Here is a 23,410-nt window from a genome sequence, read left to right as displayed (position 1 = left end):
GGGAGATACGTATGCATGGGCACCGTGACGGCTGAGATGCACTCGGCGGAAGCATCTGGAATGCCGAGCCGTGGCCGTTTGTCTGCACGCGGATGCGCACACGCACACGGTGTCCCGCAAGAACGTGTTTGACGTCCGACCCCACGGTCACACTACATGCCTCCCACTAGCCTCTGGAAGGCGTGAACGTGATTGGGGTACCCCCATACCATGCGGCCCATGTGAAGACAAGGTTTATTCGTGTGCCTCCATTGTGTCGGCGCACAGCGTCCCCATTTCGCTCTCTAGACAAGCGCGACTGACGTACCGTGCTAGCACTACGTCGGTGGGGCCGACGTCGCGAACTCGCTGCTTCCGTATCGCTCTGGGAGTGGGCCAGTGATCTGGAGTATGGCGCATTCTTAAGCCGGCTTGCCCCTGCTGATCTGCTTCCCCTGCCTTCTGTGGCCAGTTGAACACTCCCGCCTGCTGTGTGGGTGGCCAGGGAGCTGAGGAGCGGGAAAAACGGGGCCCGCCGACACCCTGGTCAGCGAATAAGAAAGCACGAGAAGGGCAACGGACGAACTACCGAACACGAAGCGTGCCCACTCACCTCTCTTGTGCCCCACGAGCGGAAAGGCTGGTGTGACAGTCCCGATAGCGGAAGCGAACATTGTGTTTGAGGGTTCTGACGACACGATGGAACACCCATGCTGGGCATGGCCACAGTCACGGTTCTTGGCGACTACGCCGCACCGTGTTCGGCCAGCAGCCGCCCGAGAAGTGCAAATTTGTATCCGGAGGGCCCTTCGAGATGTGGATGGGCACCCTGGATCTGAGGCTGCGCAGGACTGAAAACTGTAGCGGGAACGTGGGCGCCGATGGTCTGCCGTGAACGTGCTTGCGCGGTACACATACTGAGCCAAGGCCGTGATCTGGTGGGCGTGGCGCAAGGCCTCGCATCTTGTGCGGGCTGTAGACGCGACGAGCATTCAGGACTTCCACGAAATAGAGTGCAAGCTTTGCACCACGGCCTAGGTCCACTGCTCCGCCGGTTCTTGCACTGGTACAACCATATCACGGGCGGCCATTTGCGCCGAAGCTGGGGAGGTGCACCAATAGGAACCGAGCGAGGGCGGAAGAGCGGGCGGACGCGGTCGTACTTGGCCCTTTGCCACCGATCCAGGTGGGGCGTCGATGGCAGTCTCCGTAGAGGATAGATCGACTTGAGTTCGAGGAATCTAGAGGCGCTCTAAGCAGCTTCGCGACGATTGCGCGTCTCTCTCAAATGAGCATGTGTGAGCAACATGAGAGGGGCGCACCGTAGTGGCTTGTATTTAGATGCTGATGGGCTGAATGCGGGCGTGGAAGGTGCATCAGACGTGATTACGGCGCACAGAAGAGCCCTCCACGCGGAAGTCTGCGGGGGGTGACCCACAGTCCACACGGGGGAATTGGGGAGTTGCGAGTCTGCGCATTGTTGCTTCACATAGGTGCGGCGCAGGCCGAGGGTGACAGCCAGGATAGACATTGTACTTGGATGATACTGGCATGATAGGCGTATTTGATTGTTCGAACTGCGCCGCACCCGGTGGTTCATAACACACGTCTGACATGCATGCGTGTTCCATGTACATGCGCGCTTCGAGTCGCCTGTCACCGCCACCGCATACGGCAGGGTCGTTGGGGCGCTGCGTGCAATAGGCAGGCAGACTTCCTACGAGGAGACAGATGCAGAACGAGTCAGGACTAGAACGCCAATATGCAATCGGTACGCACCGCACACGAACACGCCCGTATCAGAGATGCGGCGGCGGAGGTGGATGTGATGCCGACTTGAGAAAATTTCTGGACGCCGGCAGATCGTGATGACCGCAGGGCGGCGCTCGTCAGAAGAGAGCTGGCAGCGCGCGCCCATACGAACCGTACATTGCTGGCGGATGGAAGCATGGAAGCGTGAAGTGCGAAGATGGAGACCGCCTGCCTGGGATCTCACAGAACCTGTCTGCCAGATGCGTTTTATTAGAAGGATCTCTCAGCCAGCCAGCGTCCATGACTTCAGACTAACGCTGCCGGGTCGTTCGACTCGTAGGTTGTATTCTCCTGGCGTCTGCAATGGGGCCCAACGGGCAAGCCTAGGATGGAATCTTGAGAAGGGAAGGGTTCTCCGAAACTCAGTAGGGCAGAACGGTGTGACGACTACGCGGTCGCTGGGTAACTGGGAAGTAGGTTCATGGCAACATCAGCTTCGAATCCTCAATGCACATGTCTGGGCGCATTCGGTCCAGCGTGCAGTGCAGGGCCACATACCTGATGGCGGAAAAAAGCACCGACTGCGGCAATGAACCGCTATGAAAGGATGTCTAGTCGGGGACATTAATCGGACGCTCGGATATTTGGGGTGGCGCTCGCCGAATCGAAGAGAGTCATACTTGCCGTGAAGGGCTTGTCGGCCGTTCGATCGGTATGGAAGCTAGAAGTGGATATGTGTGACGACCGTCGGGGCGGCGCGTGTGTGAGCCGCGGAGGAACGGAGACGGCCTAGTGCATGCATGAGGGCGCGCGAAAGTGCATGTGCCCATTATGCTTGAACATGGCATGTGAGCAGAGTACGAACAGTCGAACATACGGTACTGACAGAGATAGATTGTCGAGCAGACGGTGGGACACTCGACGTCACTTGTCTGATGTCGAGGTAGCGAGAGAGCGGAGACTTTGAGTATACCAGAGGGAGCGATCAAGAAAAGGGGCTCGGCTAAGGATGCATCTGCATGATGTGCATCACCGCAGATACAGTATGAGCAGCTCCGGATCTATGGGACGATTTGGCATGGCACCCGACGCGTGTGGTAGAGTCAGGAGAAAAATGGCGCAGAGGTGAGGTTAACATAACCATGCGGGACGAACAATGGGAGATCGCGGACCCGATTGGTCTTGTCCCACTATGGGCTCGTGTTGTACGCGTCATAATGCAGGGTCGCGGGGACGGCTTTGCCATTTCTGTTGAACAAGAGGCCAGAGACTCTCCAGGGAAGATGAGTATGTAGCCGGGATATCAGCGTTGCAGAGGATAAGAGTCATTGTCAACGTCGAAAGCGGCTAGCGACGCCACGAAGACTCAAGATGCCATATTGGGACGACGGGCATGACTTGGAAATACCGCCGGCAAGGAGACTGAGCGCAACACCTTCGCGGGAAGCGGTCGCCAGCGTCGCTGACAAGGGCTCTGGGCCTGCCAGCGCATGGGCGCGCACATGCTTCCGCAGGCATTTCAGATTGAATCCTACCCATCCTCCACGTAAATCCGCCGACAGTGAAACCCTCCCACAGAGCCCCAGAGAACCCATCTTGACGTGTCCACCCTCTTGATTCGCGAGCGGAGTCTGCAGCGGCCTCCTTCTGCAACTCAGCGCGACAGAATCCCCTCCTGGCGGAGGCTGCACTCGGTCGCCCGCGCCCTTCGCGGCGATATATCAGCCGTACCGGCCACATGCGCACTCGATGATCCCTCGGTCGCATCTGGCAAGCAGCAGATGCGACGAGGCCCCAACATACACAACTGTGGCCCAGTGGCCTGATTCTGACTTCGCTGCGCAGTGCCCCCATCCCGCAGATAAGCCTTTCTCATAAGAACAACGTGCGCTATAAATCTGCAACGCCATTCACAGGTCCCTGGCTGCTGAGAATATGGCCATAACAACAATATTATGAACAATTGTATATGGTCTTCTTTAGCTCCCATGTCACACATCCTATGCGACGTGCTCCCCGTCAACATTTGCACACGTCGCACCCTCGCAAGGTGAACAGTGACACTGTCGGCGGCGGCGTGCGTACGTGTCCGTCATTAATCAGTGGCCTGAGCGACGGGAAGCACCGGTGGACGACCAAGAAACTGGCACCTTCGTACGGCTTGCAGCATATAGGTTCTCTGGTCCCAGGGTGCTCTCGCGCCATATACGACGACGTTCTCCCCCACTCTAGACCCTGTATGCCTTCTTCCTCTGGGAGATCTGCCCTATTCTCTGATGGTCAGTATTTCCGCTGTCTGCTTCAGGGGAGCTCGCAGTATTCTTCATCCATCTTTTCTTCACGAACATTCGTCTTGGAATCTCTCAGATGGGCGACGGCTGCTTCCCGCATGCACAAGTTTACCGACCGCCTTTCATCATACTTGACACACTGCAGGAGCGCACTCACATCATGCTATCTCATATGCCGACCCTTCTTTGATTCTCTGATCGTACTCGAAACTGTGTGCCTCTGTAACGTCAAGCGGCAGGCAGGCACCGGGGACACAAACCAGTAGAATCGTCGTCATTATCCAAGGGAAACGTTAGCGTTACAGAGGGCGACACTTGCAACAAGAGAGTTCTCGGTTCATATTCTCATCACTTGTCCTTCTTGCTCTCCGCCGTCGCCGACGCCTTCTTTTCTGGCGCCGCCTTTTGCTTCGCTGCGGCCTCTGCAGCCGCCGCCTCCGCGAGCATTTTCGCCTCCAATCGGCGTGACCATTGTTCGCCCGCCTGTCATGGGCACCATGGAAGCGGGAGACAATTGAGTTATCACCATCAATTGAGTCGAGGACGCGGGAGGGGCATGTAAGCGGCGGGAATCAGTGACTGTGTCCTGGACGAAGCTGCGCGCGGCAGGGCAGTACGTACCTGAAGCGCAAGGACGCCGCCCAAAAGGAGGATGATTATGGTGTTTCCCGCGGACAGGATGCGCAACGCCTCGACCCGGTCTCTCTCGGTATCGACATCCGGAACGGGGTCTGCGACTGTGCGGCACGCCGGGATCCCGACAGTCATGTATACCGCGAGGGCGAAGATGTACGCCGCTGTTGCGGGAGAGAATTTCATGTCATGTCAGTATCCGGGATAGCGGTACAATCGAGAGGAAAAGATGGGAGCTCGAAGGGACGGCACGTACACACTCGTGTACGCGGGAAATGGGGTTGTACCAGCGGTACGGGAGAAGGACACAGATCCAAAGGGGAGGACAGCAATGGCGACAAGGAGCTCGCAACACTTCAATAATTGGGAGAGACGCACCTAGAGAAGAGCCGTCGAAAAATATGGCACTATCATCCCATTTGTGCATCTTGCCCAAGAGGCCGACGAGTCCTAGCAATACAACCGCGTGTAGGAGAGCCTGCGCGTCCGAATGCGGTGGGTCGGGTGCATGAGACGGCGGCGAAGCGCAATCGAGATGGACAGGGGTTCACAATTTGCGACGCAACATGGTCAGTACCTCCATACGCGAAGTATCCCAAGAAAGTGAGACTCGCCTTGATAGCGGGTGGGGCGTTGTAGAACGTGGTATAGAACTCGTATCCATCGCGGACGACGCTGTCCGTCAGCGGGGTGAATAATATCCTATAATCCACATTCAGGCAGATGAGCAGCACCCCTGAGTTGTCGTGAGGAGGTCATGGCGAGACCCAGCGAAAGAGGACAAGTATGTGAATGACCCGTAGTGTAGGTGCAGACGTGTGAGTGGTTCGCGTGAGCAGTCGGTTGATGGACACGAAAGCGGCGGAAGACGGCTCACCGAGAAAGAAGGAAACAGAGACGAGGACGGCGCCCTGTCGGTAGCCCATGGTTGCGTAGCCGGGTGGGACGTCGTGTGTGGGGTGGAGGAAGAGAGCTCGCAGCCTGGGGCGCGGTGCTGGCGCGCCAAGACGCGCTCCGAGCAAACATGATGGGCGCCTCGCGTCGACGCGTCGGGGGCGCGATAAGACAGCCGACGCATCACTCGTCCAGGGACCAGGGCCGCCACCACATTCGCGATATCTTTGTGGCGCGGAGCAAACCCCATTGGTGCAGACGATGGACAAGTAAGTAGAGCGAGAACGTTGACAACGAGATGCGAGAAGACTCGACGGGGCTCGCAAAGCGGACAGATAATTTACAATCAGCAAAATGGGATATACAACGCGCGAAGGGTATCATTGACATGCTGCTGTATACTAGAGTATCCATAAATGTGGAAAAAAGCACCATCACTGTCACGACCGGGACCATCCTCCCCGCCGCACAAACAAAACAAACCAGACCAAACCATACGCGTGCTAGTACTACTAGTCCGTGCCATACGTGCCATACACCATACGCCATACGCAGTGTCATGATACACTATCTGCATATGCACACCAAATATGGGCGATCGTCATCGCGTCTCGACGTCGTTCCCTGTCGTCTCATGTGCATATATCAGAGGTCATGACGGTGGACGCCGTGGAGTTCGTCGGGACTATGTCGGTCGATGCGGGGAGTGCGAATGCGACACCGACGGCGAGTGCGGGATCTGCTGATGCACCTCGTATGCGTGTGGACTGGACTCAGCACCATGAGAAGATGCTTGCTGGGGTTGCGACGGCATGGGTTGCTGGGGTGGACGAGGAGACGCGGGAAGTCCCATCATCCGACTATGTCTGCGGCTAGCCTTGTCAGTAGCAACGCTCAGTCCGCGCGTCGCGGCCAGCTGCGCTGCCCGTGAACGGGAGTTTGACTGGCCCTGAGCCTGTCCTGCCTCAGGTGCCTCTGCGTGGTCGATGAAGATGACCTGCGGAGCATGTGTTGAGCTGGAAGCCGCCGAGGATTCCACGATCGACTCCGCATCGTTCTCCGTCGTAGCTTCCGTTCCGCTCTCTTCGACCACATCGTCTTCGCCATCGTCCGAGGGGCTCTCTTCTCGTTGCACTAGAACGCAGATGATGTCAATCCGGATGTAAGGAGGCGCGGAGCTCACAATAGAGCGTGATACGTACCTGGCAGCGCCCTGCCAGCCAGGCCCAGCATCTGGTCAGCCGCAGCCTCGGAATAGTGCTGGCTGTTCCGGCGTGCAGCAGTCTGACTTTGAGCTTCTTCGCTATCGGTGGGTGCCGCAGGCTCTTCCAGGGTCCCGTCAACGTTGAAAACGCGCTTGAACTCTCCCAGCATCAAGCTGAAGACGCCAGCAGGGATGCCGAGCGTCGGGCTGAAAACAATCCCCACGTTGCGCATTGTCATCTTGTTGATGTTTGCATTCTGAACGATCAGGATCAGATGTGCGGTGAGTGCACGCAGGAGGCTGTAGTTGGCCAGAGGGAGCGACGATATGAGGTGGGAGAGTTCCCTGATCCTTTCTTGGGGATCGACGAAGTCTGGAACGGCGTTGGCGTCAGTCGTGTGGCGTCTTGACATACAGAGCGGAGAAGGGGCCATACCGATGACAGAGAGGAAGCGCAGGTGCAGATCGCGCGTCAGGATGCTTGCGGGCAGTTCCCGGAGGAATGTCTTAAGCAGTCCAGCAATGGCGTGCGGATCCCAGTATTCGTCTGATGCGAGGAGGTCCACATCGCCCTCTGCGGATACGACAGTCAATGTCAAACATACTACGTGACAGACACACGCAGACCGCACCTGCGTTGAAGCGGTCCTTGAGGCTCTTGATCACAGCCGAGCTACCGCTCAACCGGTAGATACCCTCTTCTTGCTCCGCCTTCTTCGCCTCGAGGTACTGTATACATCTGAAGACGATCGAAGGCAAGCTGGCAATCTGCGCAACATCCAGCGACTCCTCTAGGCTGACACCAAACACCGCCCTTGGGATATAGGCCGGCATCGCTGCGGCCGCGGGCTTGTCTATTGTAGGGCATTATTAACTTCAATGCATGGTCCACATCCGGTAAGAACAAACGATGACATACCATGCGTCTTGCCAAAGCCCCAGCTCTTGAACGTGCGGGACTTGGTCTTTTCCCGGCGGTCGCTGGTGGGCATGGGCGGCGGCTGCTCTGGCGGTGGCGGCTCTCTCGCACCGAACTTGTAGCCGGCAGGAATGGGTATGCCATTCATGGGACCAGAGATCTTGACCTTGCCGTGCGTATCCACCCGTGGCGTGTTGGGATCCTTCTCCGGCGAGGGCGACCGCTCAGGGATCGAGGGTGGCTTCATGGACATGCGCTTCAACTTCTGCTGGCGTTTCTGCTCGGGCGATCGCGCCGCCGCAGCGCGCTGGTCGAGGTCAGGGTAGTGACCGAGTTCAGAGTTGGCACGCTGGCTGAGGGCGGGCACAGCCTCGGGCTCCTCGACGAGCGGTGACGACGTTGGCAGCGACGTCGAGATAGGAGCATCTGCCTCAAATAACGAAGGCGCGATGGACGACTTGGCAGGACTACTGGAGATCGATGCATCTTCAGGGTACTGCGGGGCACTGAAGAGCTTCGCATTGCTGCCATCCTGTGCGAGCTGAGAGATGGGGACGGCTGGACCCTTCGCAATCAATATGTCCTTCGTCGTGCGGCGCACCGGTGTGCCCTGCAGATCCGTGGGCGGATTGGAGCTTGTGCTTGACCGCGGTTCCCTGGCAGACTGCTGCTGGACGGCGCTGACCGGACTGGGACCGTTGCTCGGTGCCATTGTGACCTGGTCCTCGTTATACGTACCACTCACGTAGCGCACCAGTTCCTCAACCCACGCATCGCGATCCTCGTCGCTCTCCGCACAGAGAACATGCCGCGCGCTGGACCCGCTTGGACCCCGTCTCGGCTCGATAATCAGGAAGGCGTGTCGGTACTCGTTGTCCTCGTCGACATCGCGCTTCTCTGCTGTCCGCTGCTGCCTCCCGATCTGGGCCCCGGTGATCACTATGGAGCCTAAATGCGTGCCTCCTCGCTGTGACACGCATGACAAATTGGTCGGTCAGTAAGCGGAATCATACATGGCAAACAGCGGCACTTTCTGCGATCGGATGTACGATACGCATGTGCCACAGCGGGTGTAACAGGTGCCGCTGTCGGAATGGAGAATCGGAGACGGAACTACTCACACTTTCGTAGTATTCCAGAGAGGGACCCTGCAGAACGAAGTATCGCGACTTCCATCCGCCGAAGTTCTTCCCGCGTTTGGTGAGGTAGCCTTCCTTGTACCCCGCTTGGGATACCGGCTTCTGCGTCTCTCGGACGATATCCGAGGTAAAGAACGCAATGATCTCGTCCTTGTTCTTCACCGGAAGAGAGATCAGCGACCTGAGGTACGCCTCGAGGGCAGCCTAGAAGAATCGTTAGCATTAGCTCAGAGCTTCTCATAGCGCCGAGGACATGATAGGGAGAGTGGGAACGGAGACAGAGCGGAGAGCGTTCAGAAATTCGAAAAGAAAATCGAAGAGGAAAAGAGGCACCGAGGTGAGTGAACAGCTGTTGCATCAGATGCCTAGCCTCTTGCCAGAAGCAATTCGGGCTGCGGGAAAAGTGGCTTGTGGCCAACTGCCTCCGAGCCACAGACAAAAGCGCGGAAGATTGAGAATGGAGGGGGCCTCAGCGGTCAGCGGTCCAAAATGTGATAACGATGTGACGAAACAACGTCGAGGGTGTGCAAAAGAACGAAGACGACTAGAGCCACCGACGTACCTTCCGTTGGTCGACCTTCGCAGGTGCATGATCACGCCAGAGACGTCCTTCTGGCAGAGTCGCAAGCTTCTTCGCTGCCGACCTTCCCACTACATTGCGCACCCGACCGTCCAGCGACAAGACATCGCTATAGTGCTTCTCGACCTTCCAGGACTCCTTGCCCCGACCTGGGTCAACGGTGATGACGAACGAGAGCACCTCCTTTCCGCGGTCGTTGGGCCGGATAAAGGAATTGGCAACAAGGATTTCCGTATAGGGAAGGTCCTCGGCGAGCAATGGGAGGGCGCGGAACTTCATCTGGGGCGGGTTGGCTGGTATCGGGAGGGGGAAAGGCGAGGGCGGAGGCTGCTGGTCCTTCCCCGCAGTCTGCGACGACGAGAGCGATGGTGCCTGGTATGCGTGAGAATCAGACGTAGACATGGAAGGACGGCTGTCGCGGCCGCTGTCGGCGAGACTGCCCTGGCGGGAGGGTGTTCCCATCTGCGCCTGCACGGCGGGAGGCGGGGTCTCGCGGGGGTACTGCTGCGCCTGTGCTGGGGCCATGCTCGTCCCCGGGGGAAGGGGGAAGTCCTCGACTGCAGGCACAGCAGGGCGCGTGCTCTTCGTCTTGTCTCGACGACGGTCTGCGGAGAAGGAGTCTTCTGAGCCCCTCGGCGGAGTGTCTTCGTAAGAGGCGTATGGTGCGCTGCTGGCGCCTGTCTCGTATGCGCTGTCCTCGTCTTCCAAATCGAGAAATTCGGCGCCTTCCTCGGTCGTGACAGATCCTGCTCGCTCGCCTGGCACACGTCCGTTAGGCCGCCCCCGCCCCTCGGGTGTCAACGTCCCGTTCGTGGGCAGTCCCAGGCCGACGCCCGTCGGGGCGGCACCATTCATGCGGGCTCCGTTCATCTCGGGCTGCGACGGAGGGTGTCCATCGACCGCGTGAGTCTCCTGCTTCATAGGCGAGTGTGGTTCCGCGGGGAAATTGAACTTCATGCCTGGGCTGACAGCTGGAGATGCCATGGTGGCATAGTACCGTTTCGCCTCCTCGGGCAAGGAGATCTGAGAATCACGAGACGCGCTCTGCCGCCCAACAGCGAGAGTAGAACCACCGTTCAGAGTGATGGACACGGGTTGTGAGGGTGCCGGCGGTTTGACCGGGGGAGGACGCGAAGGAGAGGATGGACGGCCATTCGGAGTAAGACCGTTGGTTGCACGAGAAGCCTCGGGATTAGGTGCATTGACAGGTGCTTCACCGCGACGTGGTTCCCTCTCCGGGGTGGCCGGAGTCAGGACAACCGCGCTCTGAGACTGTGCTTGCGCTTGAGGTTGCGGTGGCTGAGGAGCTGGACGAGGAGGGCCCTGCGGCTGCCAAGCGCCCAACACAGGATCGGCACTTTCACTGGGAGACGTCGGCTTAGCCGATCGCGTAGCTGTCGAGGGCGACGGCGTAGGCGTAGAAGATACGGAAAGCGAGTCTGAGCGGGCAGGGACGGGAGTTGGAAGGGATGGCTGCGAGAACGACTCCCCGGTTGGGCTCATTGCCAGCGGCGGCGACTTACGCGGCGTAGCCTCGACATCCCGCTCAGTACTCGAGATAGAGAGCGGCGAGGGCGTGTGACTAGATGACGACGCTTGCGAGGTCGACAAGTAGCTGAGAGATTGCGTCGGAGACTCAGACCGCGACGCACTGATGGTTCCCTGTGAACCCTTCCGTTCGGGTGTCATCCGGGCATTTGAGCTCGGGGATTGGGTGGGGTCAAACGAGCGTGAGGGAGACAACTGGGGCACACGAGCAGCTAGGCATATTGTGAATCCGACATGGCAGAGCAAGAAGGACAGAATGCACTTACGAGACTCGTCTGAGTGTGTGCGCAACATGTGCGCGCGGGGATCGAGGGATGGGGAGCCCTTGACGGAACTGGCGGACGCGTTGCTCTCGCTCGGCTTGAGCTGGGAATGGGAGGCAGTGGAACGTAGCGAAGTATCCTTGCCCTCAGCCTTCTCCTTGGCTCGGTGGGCGCGCAGGAGCGCGTCGGTGTTCTCACCACTGTGCTGGAGGCGGGAGCGGTAGAGGTCGCGTTCGCCACGGAGACGCTCGAGTTCCTTCATGATGTGATTGTAACCTGACCTCTGTTTCTCGATGAGCTTCCACAGCTGGGTATTCTGAGCGGAGAGGTTGTTGCGCTCGTTCACGGCGGACTCGAGCGCGGCGAGCATCGGATTGGGAGTGCCGGCATGCGCGGCGAGGAGGCCGTCGATGGACAAGAGCTGGTTGTTCGAGACGGCTGGGTTCACACCAGGAGGGATGAGCAGATTTGGGGGAGGGGCATTGGAGAAAGAGGCGTTGGAACGCATTGTCGCGGGAGAGTTGGTGGCGGATGGTGGGTAGTCGGAGCGGTATGAACGGTCGCGGACAGGGGTGCCGTTGGGGATCGAGGAGGTGTATATTTTGGGAGGATTAGGCGTCGCCATGGGTCACGGCGACCTGACGGTCAGGGCGGACGGCGTGCTGTGGGTGCGCAGATGGACGAGAAAAAGTTGAACAGGATGGAGAAAGGAGAGTGAGCGAGGATATAGGCGTGATGGGAGTCGGTAGGCGGGGAGGGGAGGAGGAGGTAAAAACGACGGTGTATCCAGCCACTAGCTCGAATGAGAGGACGTCGACAGCGGGGAGGGAGCAGGGATGGGTGATGGAGGACGGAGACTCAGAGTCGGGGTCGGGGCTGAGGCTGATTGAGGGTAGACGCCGGGCGTTGGGCGTGGCAGCGACTCGAGCTCCTGGCGACGAGTCCAAGCTGTTTGTCACATCCGTGTCCCATTGGCCACCAGCTGATAACCATCCAATCATTTATCTTCTCCTCGCCCCATGCTTGTTCTGATACTTACTTCCAACATACTATTGCTTACCCCGCGCGTGTGCATGCTGCCACCCGCTGCATTCCTGGTCCTCGCGTCCCGCCACGGAGAGCTCGAGCTTGTTGGCTACATCCTGTCTTCCATTGCATCGCCCTGACGTCGCATAGCCGTTGCATGTCTATCTGCATATCCCACCCTTCCACCCGCCCGATCCCCTAACGCTCGTCTCTCCTCATTGTTATCACCCACGGACCTCAGCTGCCCCTCTCCGATGATCCAGCCTTCTCCGACGTCGCTGAGCATCTCGTTTCCGAACAACTCACTCATGGTCGCCAAGCTCGCGACGCCGTCGTTTCTACCGTCGGAGTACATAACTACCGCCACACATCCTGAACAACTCGTTCGGCACGACGGCAGCGCCCGTACTCGCTCATGTGAGTTCCTCTATCAGCACCCTCCCTCTAACCGGCTCAGCTCAGCCTCGAGTCCCTGGTTCCTCAGCCGTGCATCGACTGCACCTGCATTTGAAATACCACCCTTCAAGCAACTCTTTCTGTCGTTCCGTCCAGCTCATGCCCTCCACGTGCCCGTAGCTGATGCACAACTCTCCTCCTTCCCTCACAGAACGCGTCGTCAGGAATCGCAACCGTCGTCCGTCTCTCTCCTTCCGCACGTTAGGCGAGCAATCTGCCGACTTCGGATCAGGCTCCATATCACCCGTACCAGTTGCGTTCGCACTCACGGTGATTGAAGAAAGACGCTACAGGATACACCGCGAACCCAAGACATTCGCTCTCCTCCATCAGGGGCACCTCCCAAATCCCGAACGAGTTCCCCGGGTCGACCCCTAAAATTCTCCGCACGTTCTCGATGCTGATAATGTCCACCAGGTCTGGTCCCCTACACAGCTTGGTGTCTTCGTCCGCCTCCGCCCAGGATGCAAGCCCGATGCCTTGTGGAGAATGAGCGGGTGGAAGGATGCTTCGCGAAGGTAGTTGAGAGACGGTGTTCGCCGCAGCATTAGTACCGAAGCGGCCTCTCAGAAGTTGATAGATCCGTGTCTGGTGCGCCAGGATCTCGGGACATGCGCGCAAAAGCGATGATTCGTTCGTCTGGAGAGAAGAGAACGTCCGCCAGTCTGAACCTTGTTCGCAACCGTTCCTCGAGTCGGAGCGCACGCCCGCCGGGCTGCCGTCCAGGGTCTGGCCGTTTTCCAGGGTCCAACAGGAAAGATTTGAAGGCTGACAGTTACAGTGGCGGGTGCAATTGCGTTGCAACCGCAATTGTTCGCGTTGACAGCGGAGCAGGGCGAGGAGGACGTATCGAGCCATGTCCGTCTCGTAGTCGTCCAGCTGGATATCGCGCCACTTGCGAACCTCTTTCGGCCGCCTTTCTCGTTCGCGCACCGAGTCCCATGCTCGATCAGCATCTTCCTGCGTCATGTCCTTGAGCTCCGCGCCCGTGTCTACTGAGGATGTGGCGTTCATCTTCTTCTGCCTCGCTCCTTCAAGCCGTCTCAAGAGGTCCACTGCGTCAAGCCCTTCCCGGGTGATCCAGCTCTCCTGGCAGCGCTCGTCACAGAACCACAGTCCCGCCCCGACAGCTGTAGCACCTTTCGTCGCGCGGCCGCCCCCTGCTGCGCTACCTTGGTTTCTACCGTGGCCCTCGTCATCGCGTCGGGTGAGGAACGACCTGCGACCGCGATCATACCGCCAACACTCGGCGCAGACCTCGTTCCGGAAGCGCTTCCAGATGGTGTATGAATATGGCGTGCAATCACCCAAGAGATCAAAGTTGGCGGGGAGGGCGGTTGATGCGTGGTACTTTCTCCCGGCGTAGGGGTCACTCCGGATGTGTAGCGGTTGTGAACAGATGGATGGGGAGGATGAGGCTGTCGCGGGTTGCACAGACATTGGGTAGGGTTGATGGGATGTGAAAGATTGCAAAAGTTATCGATTGTCGCCCGAGAGTGCGTGGGCGGTTCTCCCAGGGGATTTTATTACCGCGTTATATGAAACGCGTCGCGCAGTCACTCAGATGAGACGTGGAACGGCGACCGGACCTTTAGCGAGATGGGGGGAGGACGAGAGAGACGCAGCCGCGAGAGAGCGCGGTCACATGCCTGCCCCTGGAGTCGGGTTAGGGCTATGGTCAGAGTTCTGGCGTTCCGACTCCGAGGTCGGAGGGGAGAAGCACAAACGAAAGGCCGGGTTACATACACTTCGAACGGTCACCGGGCGTTTTACAACAGCATATCTTATCCTCCGACTACCACCTTCTCTTGCGCGTATAGGACTTCGAAAACTGACCTGGACCTGGACGCAGTGGTCTCCAAGCAGACATCCCAGAGGTTTGATCAGTTGAGGTGGCACGATGCTCACCGCGGCAAGAAAGCAACTCGCGCCGACGCGCCGTGCGCTGGCGTTCCATCTCTCAACCCATCCTCTGACTCACCAGGCGCAAGCACGATTTGTGCGACACGTCCAGCCAGCTACGATATACACAGGGAAGCGAACTTTCGTCGCAACTGCCAGAAGAAGGAATGATGCGACCGCCGAGGCCGTGCGACGCCCCAACGAGGAAGACGAGGATGCGATCCCCGCGGAAGAGCTGAACATCGTAGGAGCGCACGAGCGAGAACATGAACACGCGGTCATTTCTACTTTCGACTTGTTCAGCATTGGAGGTGCGTCTTCCGCCACACCATGATACCGGGGCCAGGCAAATGCGCCTCCTCGGATTGGGTGCTGAGCTACGTCTACGCGAACATGCAGTCGGTCCGAGTTCTTCGCATACGGTTGGGCCTATGCGTGCGGGGAAGATCTTTATTGGTGACTTGGAGGCACTCGGTTTGCTCGAAAAGGTATTCTTGTGGTTCCACCCGTGTGTCGCGTCCGCTGACGTACTTTCGGCGATAGGTCCAGACCGTCAAGGTTACTCTGTAAGTTTACCTCGTGTCCAAATGAACTCATGCGAGAGAAGAGACTGAGCCTGATGTCGTTTGAAGCTACGGTTCTCTCGCGGCAACTGGTGCGTGCAGCTGCTCCATGCGTCATAGTCTACGTTGCTGACGGCGGTGCATTCGTGCTTTTGCAGGGAAAGGGTGCGAACACACCTTGCTCGTACCGGAAATATCCTGATAGATATGCGCCTGCAGCCATCACACTCCACAGGCCATTCTATTGGGGCTCGAAGGTAACGAGATCCGCTTTCCCCGGTTCCATGTGTACACGCTTAACATTTCTTGTACTTGAATTTGCAGGGTGCGACCCAGAAACAATTGACACCGGCACGATCCCGTCACGCTATGCATCAATCCTCGAGAACAAGACTCTCGTGCTGGGCGGACGCCACCGGATTGTGTACGACATGGACAGGGACATGGTGTGGCGCTGGGACCATGTCCTCAAGACCCATCCGAACGGCATGCGGTTTTCTGTGTTCGGGGAAGACGGTGATTTGCTGGCAACAAATGAATACTTCAGGTGTGTGAAGCCGCCACACCGCTTCGTCGACCATTATGGCAGAACACCGACACCACTGATACCCAATTATATTATTCATTAACGTTGACGCCATGTGAATAGCGTGGGCGGCGGTTTCGTCGTGAACGAGAAGACAAAAGGTAATGTGGCATTATCCATTCATTCTGCGCACGGGCCGACGCTTACCCGACGGGCTTAGTGGACGAGAACTTGTTTTACAAGGGCGTGGACAAGAGCGTCGTACATGGTGCACGGTTACACCAGCCGCATAGTTCCGAAGGGGCACCCGGTGAGGCCGCCCAGCCCCGAGACCCCACTCAGCCACCATATCCATTCTCGGTGTGTCACGCTTGAGTTTTTTGTCGTGGCTGTTCCGAGATCTGACTGCATTGGAATATTGTTCTTGCGGCGTAGTCGGGCGACAGCCTTCTTGCCCTTACGAAGAAGCATAATGTACGTGATGGGGTTGCTTCTTACCTCATTCCCTCGACGCAATTCGCGTGCGCATGTAAGCATTGCCATGGATACTGACCTCTTTCCGCCCGCCCGCGGTCTAGATGACCATCGCCCAGATGGTCTACGACAATGAACTCCATTTCGGATACTCGCACGAGGAAGTGCATGAGAAGGTACCCTTGTTCCTCCCAACTCCGTGTTCTTCGTGCCGCGCCCGACGCCCCGTCCGCTAGGCATAGGCGTCGGCACGATGCCTCTGCCCCATGTCTGTCCTCGATCAAGCACTGACCGTCGTACCCGCGTTGTTCTGTAGTTGATGCGCATCTGGAGCGTCATGGACGACTGCATACGGACAGGCGTGACCTCTGCAGAGGAGAAGCTTCCCGGCAGAATAGGTCTCCGCCGGCGTGCGCCCATGCTCTATCGCCGTCTCATGCGAGGGTACGTTCCTCTGCACGTTCTCTTCTCTTCCGCCGTCGTTGGTAATTGAGTCATCCTCGTTTGCTTTGTGCCCTCTTCGCAGCTTCTACCCCGGCCTGGCCTCTGCTGGTGGCCTTCCCGCGATCGATGCGGGCACGAATGCGACACCTGCCGGCCAGATCGGTGCCCCAGAGGCCTTCGCAGCCACCAACTCCTCCGCGGACGTTGAGAACGGGAACGGGAACGGGAACGGTGGTGATAGCAGCATGCGCCCGGGACGCAGGATTTCCGCCTCTCGTCCCACACGCGTGGTCGGGACTCTAGACCACCCCGTCACGCCCATGCCGCCGGTAAGCAGTACCCTCCTTCTGCGGAGTGAGAACAGGCGGCTGATTATGCGGACATGAACGACAGAGGAAGACGATGATCCCCGCTATGGATTTCTTGTCATGTTACGCTATTGCGGTAAATGAGGTTAACGCCAGCGGCGGTCGGATTGTCACGTCTCCCACCAATGGCGCAGCTGGAGTTATTCCGGCGGTGCTCAAGTACATCGTGGAGGTAGGGCGAGGATCTGCTTTACAATGTCGAGAAAGTGGCCTGATGGGGCTGATGTCGGTTGCACAGTTTGTCAGCGACGACCCCGAGAAGTCGGTCGTCACATTCCTTCTAACGGCCGCGGTATGTGCCACAATTTCCGAGCGCAATTATTGGGGTATAAGCTCAGAGAGAGCCAGGCTGTCGGTATGCTATTCAAACGCGGCAGCACCATCTCGGCAGCGGAAGGGGGATGTCAGGCTGAAGTCGGCGGTATGTTTTATTGCGCGCCTCTCTTGTGTGTTCAGTCCTGATGAGCCTGGACCTCTCTCTACTTAGTGGCGTGTTCGATGGCAAGCGCAGGGTTCGCCGCGTGTCTGGGAGGTATGTCCCCGTTTTATGACATTAATCTTGACCCCGTCACACGCTAAACCGGACGCCCAGCATCGCCGGAAACAATTTTGCAAGCGGCCGAGATAGGCATAGGTCAGGATACCACTCAACTGGGCTGCAACACGGTCCGTGAATTGTGCCGTTGACACTGATATGTTTCATTCCCGCGGGCCTTCTCTTCGCAGAACACAATTTGGGGTTGACGTGCGACCCCATCGACGGGCTGGTCCAGGTGCCTTGTATAGTGCGCGGATCTCTTGTTAAGCCTGACGCTGCGCTGACACTCCGTCTCTTTCGTCTAATAGGAGCGTAACAGCCTAGGTGGTACGTGGAGGAGCTGGCGGCTTTCCAACGGCCACTGCGACGAAGCACGAAACTGACAATTTGGCTGCAGCTGTCAAGGCGATTACGGCCGCACAACTTGCGATGGCGAGCCAGAATGTATACAGCGTGACACTAGACGAGGCGATAGAGGCGATGCGGCTGACCGCTGCTGATATGAGCGTCAAGTACAAGGAAACTAGCCTTTCAGTGGGTGCATACGTCCGCATTGACAGAGACAAATGCTGATTGTCACGCTTGCTTCTCCCGCGCAGGGCCTTGCGGTAGGTTTCCGACATCTCAGTGGTCGAACCGTACTAAACCATGCGCTTCAGCGAACTGTCAGGATTCCCCTTACCGTTCCGGCTTGCTGAACCAGAACTCTGCAAGTTTTGACTGCCATAGACCTAGAGATTGGAGTACGCATAGATGCCGAGTGATTATTCCCCCGGACTGCATGAACGATGACTCGTTGGATGTAGTATCATTTGTTTTTCCTGTCGCCACATATCGACGTTATCGAGACACACTAGTGCTAACTATCGAGTTGGTTAAAAGAGTTGGCCAATGGCTGTCTTTCTTTGCCGGCGGCGTTGCGGAGAGTTCCACCGCGTAAGGCGTGTTAAGCGCCTATGTGCTGACTAAGCCCCCGCCTGACACTGCAGCTGCCGTTCTCAATCTCAACTCTGACCCCAACGTTGACCCCGACCCCGCGCTCGTCGTGCCTACTGCTACGTTCTCCTCGATGGCGGGGCTCATCTCGCCGAAGCCCGTCTCGTACATGCAACACAACCTCCAGCAGTACAACTCGTATCAGCGCGGCGTCCAGGGCTACTCTGACCTCCAGACCAACCCCCTCCCGCCGCTCTCACACCCCACACCCCACCAGGGTGTCTTCCTGCCCGGCAGCACCCCGAACCCCGCACTCAGTGTTAATGAAGAGAGCAAGATCTATGCCCTCGTGATCGATCTTTTGAACGCGGAGGCTCGCGAGAGTGCGCTGCTCGAACTTAGCAAGAAGAGAGAGCAGTATGACGACCTTGCTTTGGTTCTTTGGCATTCTTTTGGTGTGTATACCACTGTCACTACACCTTTCGAAGCGTATGCTGACTGCATGTGCTGTGATATAGGCATTATGCCCGCACTCCTTCAAGAAATCGTCTCTGTTTATCCGCTATTATCCCCACCTAATCTCACCGCCCATGTATCCAATCGCGTCTGCAATGCTCTAGCTCTCCTGCAATGTGTAGCTTCTCATCCAGAGACTCGCCAGCTCTTCCTGAATGGTACGTGTGCTCGGCTCACCGGAACCTGCTCCAGATGTCATTGTAGTCCTTCCTTCAAGGAACGCTTGTTGACTTTTTGACTTTACAGCCCATATCCCCCTCTTCTTATACCCCTTTCTTAACACGACTTCAAAAACGCGTCCCTTCGAATACCTTCGTCTCACTTCTCTCGGAGTCATTGGAGCCCTGGTCAAGGTACGTTGGCTGCATCCCGACCGTTCCAACGCCGTACTCATGTCGTTCCAGCAAAATGATAACACCCCCGTCATCCACTTCCTCCTTTCCACGGAGATTATCCCCCTGTGCTTGCGAATCATGGAAACCGGTTCGGAACTTTCGAAAACCGTCGCCATCTTCATTGTCCAGAAGATCCTCCTCGATGAGACTGGCTTGACGTACATTTGTCACACCTATGAGCGGTTCTACGCTGTTGGTACCGTTCTCAGCAACATGGTCAACCAGCTGGTGGAGACTCAGGCGGTCCGCTTGCTCAAGCATGTGGTACGGTGCTACCTGCGTTTGAGCGACAATCTGAGGTATGTCCTATGCATGCTCGCTTGAAGCTTCGTCTGACCGCACATATGTAGGGCGCGTGAGGCACTTCGGGCTTGCTTGCCGGAGCCGCTTCGTGACAATACCTTCAACGCATTGCTCAAGGTACCTCTTAGCGGCCTGCATTGTGTGTGTCTGCTAACTATCACTCTTCAGGGCGATATGGTGACGAAGAGATGTTTGACGACCTTGCTCAACAACCTCAACGAGCAGTGACGTGTACACGGACCATATTCACGGACATCATTTACCCAGGTTGCTTGTATTTTCTTTTGTTTTACTAGTACGCTCCTGGGTGCTGGTTCCTGGTCTGCTACTCGCTGCTCATGTAGCTACCCGCGGGGTTCTCAGAGCACAGGGAGCGGGCAAGGAAAGGGGACTATCTCACACTACGACATGTACCTCCTAATCCCTAGCTTCGGATTTCGTTGATAGAACGTTGCACGCTCTGTCTATTGTCTGGCGTATGGTCGTAGCTTACATTGAATGTCCCTCGCATTGTAAAATATAGTACACGTTTCTACTGACGAGGTTAATCTGCATAGTGATTGTGTGAGGTAGAGTCCTCGACCTGGATCGTGAGCTCCTCCAATCCAGAGATGCCATTGCGGAGGAGTTTGTCAACGCGCTCGACTACACGATCTACTCGCGCTGTAGTCGTTCTAGTGCTCGAGTGAGGTCCGCCCGGGTCGAGGGAAGACGCAGAAGGCGATAACTGGACGTGGATCGTGCCAATGACGCTTGAAGAGTCCTTTGGCCAGAATCGTGGAGACGAATAGGATGCGAGCCCTTCGATCGGTGCGAGCTGTGCAGAGACATTGCGTGGGTACTTCAGAGACGATCTATATGTCGAGATAGCAACTTACCTCGGTGAGTGCGTCCCGGATGGACTTTTCCTTGGAGTCCAAGTCCAGTGCAAGGACCTTGCCGGTGTCAATGACCAGAGGAATGACACTTGCAGCAATCAGAATGGCAATGAAGAGTGAGGCGATGGGGTCAAATCCTGTCCAGCCATACAGCTGAATCAGGAGCGTCGAGACGATGACACCGACGGATCCGAGCGTGTCCTGCATCTCGTTATGAGCATGATCGTCAGGTTAAGGGCATAGATCAGGACATACGGCCATGACGTGGAGGAAGACCCCTCGCATGTTGTCGCTGTGCCCTTCATGATGGTCGTGCACATGGCTGTGGTCATGGAGGTTTGGCGCATGCCCGGACGAGTGGTGCGTCTCGAAGTGGTCGTCGTGGCCGAACTTGTAATTTGGCGTGATGGGGGAGATGGGCAATGAGTTCTCCGCTTGCAGGCGTGCGTGTGCAGGGTGAAGATGGAGGTGGGATGGAGGATCGACTTTGGTCTCCAGAGATGGGTGGCGCGAGTGTAGGCCAGGTCGGGTAGGTGCCGAAGATTTGTGGGTATTACTGGTATCGTTGGAGGGATTTGGTGCGTGCGAGTGAGAGTGACTGAGTTCGTGTGCACTATGAGAATGAGAGTGGGGATCGGAAGGCGGATGTGAGATCGAGTAAGAGTGTGAATGACCACCGACACTTGAAGGAAGCGGAAGGGGGGTAGAGTGTGAATGTGAATGCGAGTGGGCATCGTCATCACAATGATCTTGGATGGAATGTGAGTGTGAATGCGAGTGATCGTGGTCATGACTGTGGGTGGGGTCGTGATCATGATCATGACTGTGACTATGGCTATGGTCTACAGGGGAAATGGGCGCTGGAGAAACAGCAGGCCCATGACTGTGCCCATGAGAATGGGAGTGAGAATGTCCACCCTGGACGTTTCAATTAGAAGGATCGCGAAGGCATGACGAACCAATCCACTTACATGGTGATGTCCGCCCATTGCAAACATACCAAATAGATTGACTCCCAAACCCAAGGTGCTGACAAGAAGTAGCTGGCTTGTATTCATTTCTGGAGGGTCCAGCCTGCAAGAGACACGTCAGATCCCACGAGATGCAAGCCTCCAAGCGGGAACTTCGACTCACAAGCGTTGAATGGCCTCAAAGACAATGAATACCGATATAAGGATCAGGAATATCCCGTTCGCAAAACCGGAAAGTGTCTCAATGCGACCGTAGCTGTATACGAAGTTGAGCAATGACGTCATGTATCCGATGAGTGAGACTATACACACCCATACGTGAAGCGTTCGTTCGGGGGCCAGCGTGCCATGACGGACGCGATGAGACCAACAGCGATAGCCATGCAGTCAAAGGCCATATGGATAGCTGAAAATGGCTCAGTTGCGAGCATGAGTCAACGTGTCCATCCATACACGTACCATCAGAGATCAGCCCCAGACTATTCGTCCAGATACCGTATAACATCTGGACCATCATGTAGCCCATGTTCAACATCAAAAAGTAGAATATCTTCCGGGACTCCGGACTCGAGAGGATATCCTTGAGGTATGCTCGCGCCAAACGACTTGTAGTGGCGTAATAGGAGGCAGCTCCATGAGAGGGCTCGGCTGTGGTCGGATACATCCCTGCGATACCAATGCCTTTCAGTGAACCAGGAGAGGCGCATATGTACAGCAACTCACCATACAGCAACATAGCAGGAACGACGAAGTCCGCGAACCGCGGCAAATGGCCGAAACCAAGAAACCCGAAGACCACGGCGGTGACATACGTCGTGACGTAGGACGAGACGATATACCTAGGTGAAGTGACCGCGATGTTGGTGCTGATAGATGACCGAGGCACTAAGTAGAGTATCACATATGCCAAGCATGGCAATACTGCGAGTGCAGTCAGACTCGGTATAGGGTGGCTATGGTCTGACAGCTATGATAACAATCAGCCGTTGTCAGAGATAGTTAGGTGAAAGACGGACCAGAATATGTCTGAGCGTATAGAGGGGCAGGCTGAATACGCATGCCCCTAGTATACTCAAAGCCTCGGACATGGTAGGGCCCAGTGAAGGTGATAGGACACTGTCTGTATGCTCCAAAGCCGTAGAGCAGACAGCTTCCACGATGAGTGCGCCATACGCAGGGAGGCAATCTCCAAAGTTGGATGGGTGGAACCTGGCATCCCAAAGGAATGACAAGGTCAAGGAGAGAAGGATGCATGACCCTCGCCTGACCTGCATAAAGGTCGGGGTGAGCTCATAACGTCAACTGCTTGTACACATGCGCTTACAGAGGTGAGACCGGTCAAAGACCTGAACCATATGGGAGAGAAATGGATGAACAGAATCACACTGCATGTGCCGTAAGTCGGATGTGCACTCGCTAGTATTGGAAGAACACGTACCGAGTGGAAGGTAGTCGGTATAGGGCCGTGAACAGTCCAGCGAGCCGCAAGAACAGTAACAATGACGACATCCCCACTACCGACCACTACACTCTCGCTCAGATGTTGGGCGCGCGACATAGTCGACGGACATACCTCAGTGAATCGTTTGGTCTGCAACTGCCCCGACGTCACCAGCCACACCACTACGGCCAACGCTCCGCATGCCAGTACCCTGACTAGCACCCAGAACACCCCAACTTCAGCAAGAAGATAATCCTTCCCAGCATTGAGCGCAATGGCGAGCAAGACATCCGCGAGGAGGCGTCGTGATAGAACGGAGCTACATGATGATATACAGGTTAGTACGTACAAGGAGTCCGCGAAGCGTGTACTCACGAAGAGGTCAGGGAGCCTGAGGAATGGAGGGATATCTTCCCTCGCGTACGCGAGTCCACAGTATCCATGATCTCGCCAGTTTCGTTGGCCGAGTAA

The 23,410-nt window shown here is 56.9% G+C and overlaps 8 protein-coding genes across 8 annotated transcripts; 3 read left to right on the top strand and 5 right to left on the bottom strand.

Annotated features, from left to right (window-relative positions):
- Nucleotides 1-1,101: 1,101 nt before the first annotated feature.
- Nucleotides 1,102-2,072, bottom strand: L226DRAFT_378998 (uncharacterized protein). The gene is made up of 3 exons (XM_067674373.1): nt 2,048-2,072; nt 1,759-1,984; nt 1,102-1,696 (listed from the first exon to the last, which is right to left on the bottom strand). The coding sequence occupies exons 2-3, from the start codon at nt 1,927-1,929 to the stop codon at nt 1,232-1,234; spliced, it is 636 nt and encodes a 211-aa protein (XP_067537094.1). The 5' UTR covers nt 1,930-1,984; nt 2,048-2,072; the 3' UTR covers nt 1,102-1,231.
- A 1,630-nt stretch (nt 2,073-3,702) lies between these two features.
- L226DRAFT_378810 (uncharacterized protein) lies at nt 3,703-4,468 on the top strand. Its single transcript, XM_067674371.1, has one exon. It carries the CDS (start codon nt 3,734-3,736, stop codon nt 4,286-4,288), a length of 555 nt encoding a protein of 184 aa, XP_067537093.1. The 5' UTR covers nt 3,703-3,733; the 3' UTR covers nt 4,289-4,468.
- L226DRAFT_533613 (uncharacterized protein) lies at nt 4,197-5,725 on the bottom strand. The gene is made up of 5 exons (XM_067680502.1): nt 5,533-5,725; nt 5,270-5,391; nt 5,034-5,133; nt 4,644-4,819; nt 4,197-4,505 (listed from the first exon to the last, which is right to left on the bottom strand). The coding sequence occupies exons 1-5, from the start codon at nt 5,579-5,581 to the stop codon at nt 4,371-4,373; spliced, it is 582 nt and encodes a 193-aa protein (XP_067537092.1). The 5' UTR covers nt 5,582-5,725; the 3' UTR covers nt 4,197-4,370.
- A 136-nt stretch (nt 5,726-5,861) lies between these two features.
- Nucleotides 5,862-12,069, bottom strand: L226DRAFT_533612 (uncharacterized protein). The gene is made up of 8 exons (XM_067680501.1): nt 11,206-12,069; nt 9,374-11,151; nt 8,794-9,015; nt 7,673-8,639; nt 7,386-7,607; nt 7,190-7,327; nt 6,752-7,126; nt 5,862-6,683 (listed from the first exon to the last, which is right to left on the bottom strand). The coding sequence occupies exons 1-8, from the start codon at nt 11,825-11,827 to the stop codon at nt 6,235-6,237; spliced, it is 4,773 nt and encodes a 1,590-aa protein (XP_067537091.1). The 5' UTR covers nt 11,828-12,069; the 3' UTR covers nt 5,862-6,234.
- A 675-nt stretch (nt 12,070-12,744) lies between these two features.
- On the bottom strand, nt 12,745-14,211 carry L226DRAFT_533611 (uncharacterized protein). Its single transcript, XM_067680500.1, has 3 exons — nt 13,099-14,211; nt 12,834-13,047; nt 12,745-12,764 (listed from the first exon to the last, which is right to left on the bottom strand). The coding sequence occupies exons 1-2, from the start codon at nt 14,122-14,124 to the stop codon at nt 12,925-12,927; spliced, it is 1,149 nt and encodes a 382-aa protein (XP_067537090.1). The 5' UTR covers nt 14,125-14,211; the 3' UTR covers nt 12,745-12,764; nt 12,834-12,924.
- A 95-nt stretch (nt 14,212-14,306) lies between these two features.
- On the top strand, nt 14,307-18,389 carry L226DRAFT_533610 (L-serine ammonia-lyase). The gene is made up of 23 exons (XM_067680499.1): nt 14,307-14,897; nt 14,986-15,074; nt 15,130-15,152; nt 15,219-15,241; nt 15,308-15,314; nt 15,369-15,406; nt 15,474-15,696; nt 15,799-15,836; nt 15,896-16,035; nt 16,111-16,149; nt 16,254-16,325; nt 16,466-16,593; nt 16,676-16,922; nt 16,987-17,133; nt 17,200-17,253; nt 17,310-17,382; nt 17,449-17,493; nt 17,554-17,595; nt 17,688-17,746; nt 17,808-17,826; nt 17,897-18,033; nt 18,099-18,107; nt 18,159-18,389. Exons 1-23 carry the CDS (start codon nt 14,585-14,587, stop codon nt 18,195-18,197), a joined length of 2,004 nt encoding a protein of 667 aa, XP_067537089.1. The 5' UTR covers nt 14,307-14,584; the 3' UTR covers nt 18,198-18,389.
- Nucleotides 18,390-18,568: 179 nt separating this feature from the next.
- On the top strand, nt 18,569-20,213 carry L226DRAFT_505925 (Rcd1-domain-containing protein; the record flags this gene model as incomplete). The annotated part of the gene is made up of 6 exons (XM_067678055.1): nt 18,569-18,890; nt 18,954-19,109; nt 19,198-19,304; nt 19,356-19,645; nt 19,697-19,766; nt 19,818-20,213. The coding sequence occupies 6 exons, from the start codon at nt 18,569-18,571 to the stop codon at nt 19,875-19,877; spliced, it is 1,005 nt and encodes a 334-aa protein (XP_067537088.1). The 3' UTR covers nt 19,878-20,213.
- L226DRAFT_569768 (cation efflux protein) lies at nt 20,194-23,382 on the bottom strand (the record flags this gene model as incomplete). Its single annotated transcript, XM_067684347.1, has 12 exons — nt 20,194-20,466; nt 20,528-20,728; nt 20,783-21,125; nt 21,662-21,754; nt 21,811-21,904; nt 21,958-22,164; nt 22,222-22,465; nt 22,515-22,766; nt 22,823-22,883; nt 22,937-23,022; nt 23,072-23,258; nt 23,315-23,382. The coding sequence occupies 12 exons, from the start codon at nt 23,380-23,382 to the stop codon at nt 20,194-20,196; spliced, it is 2,109 nt and encodes a 702-aa protein (XP_067537087.1).
- Nucleotides 23,383-23,410: the final 28 nt, after the last annotated feature.

This window comes from Lentinus tigrinus, assembly GCF_003813185.1.
Source record: "Lentinus tigrinus ALCF2SS1-7 unplaced genomic scaffold L226scaffold_8, whole genome shotgun sequence".
Lineage (NCBI taxonomy): Eukaryota > Fungi > Basidiomycota > Agaricomycetes > Polyporales > Polyporaceae > Lentinus > Lentinus tigrinus.
This window is presented reverse-complemented; position numbering and strand designations above follow the sequence as displayed.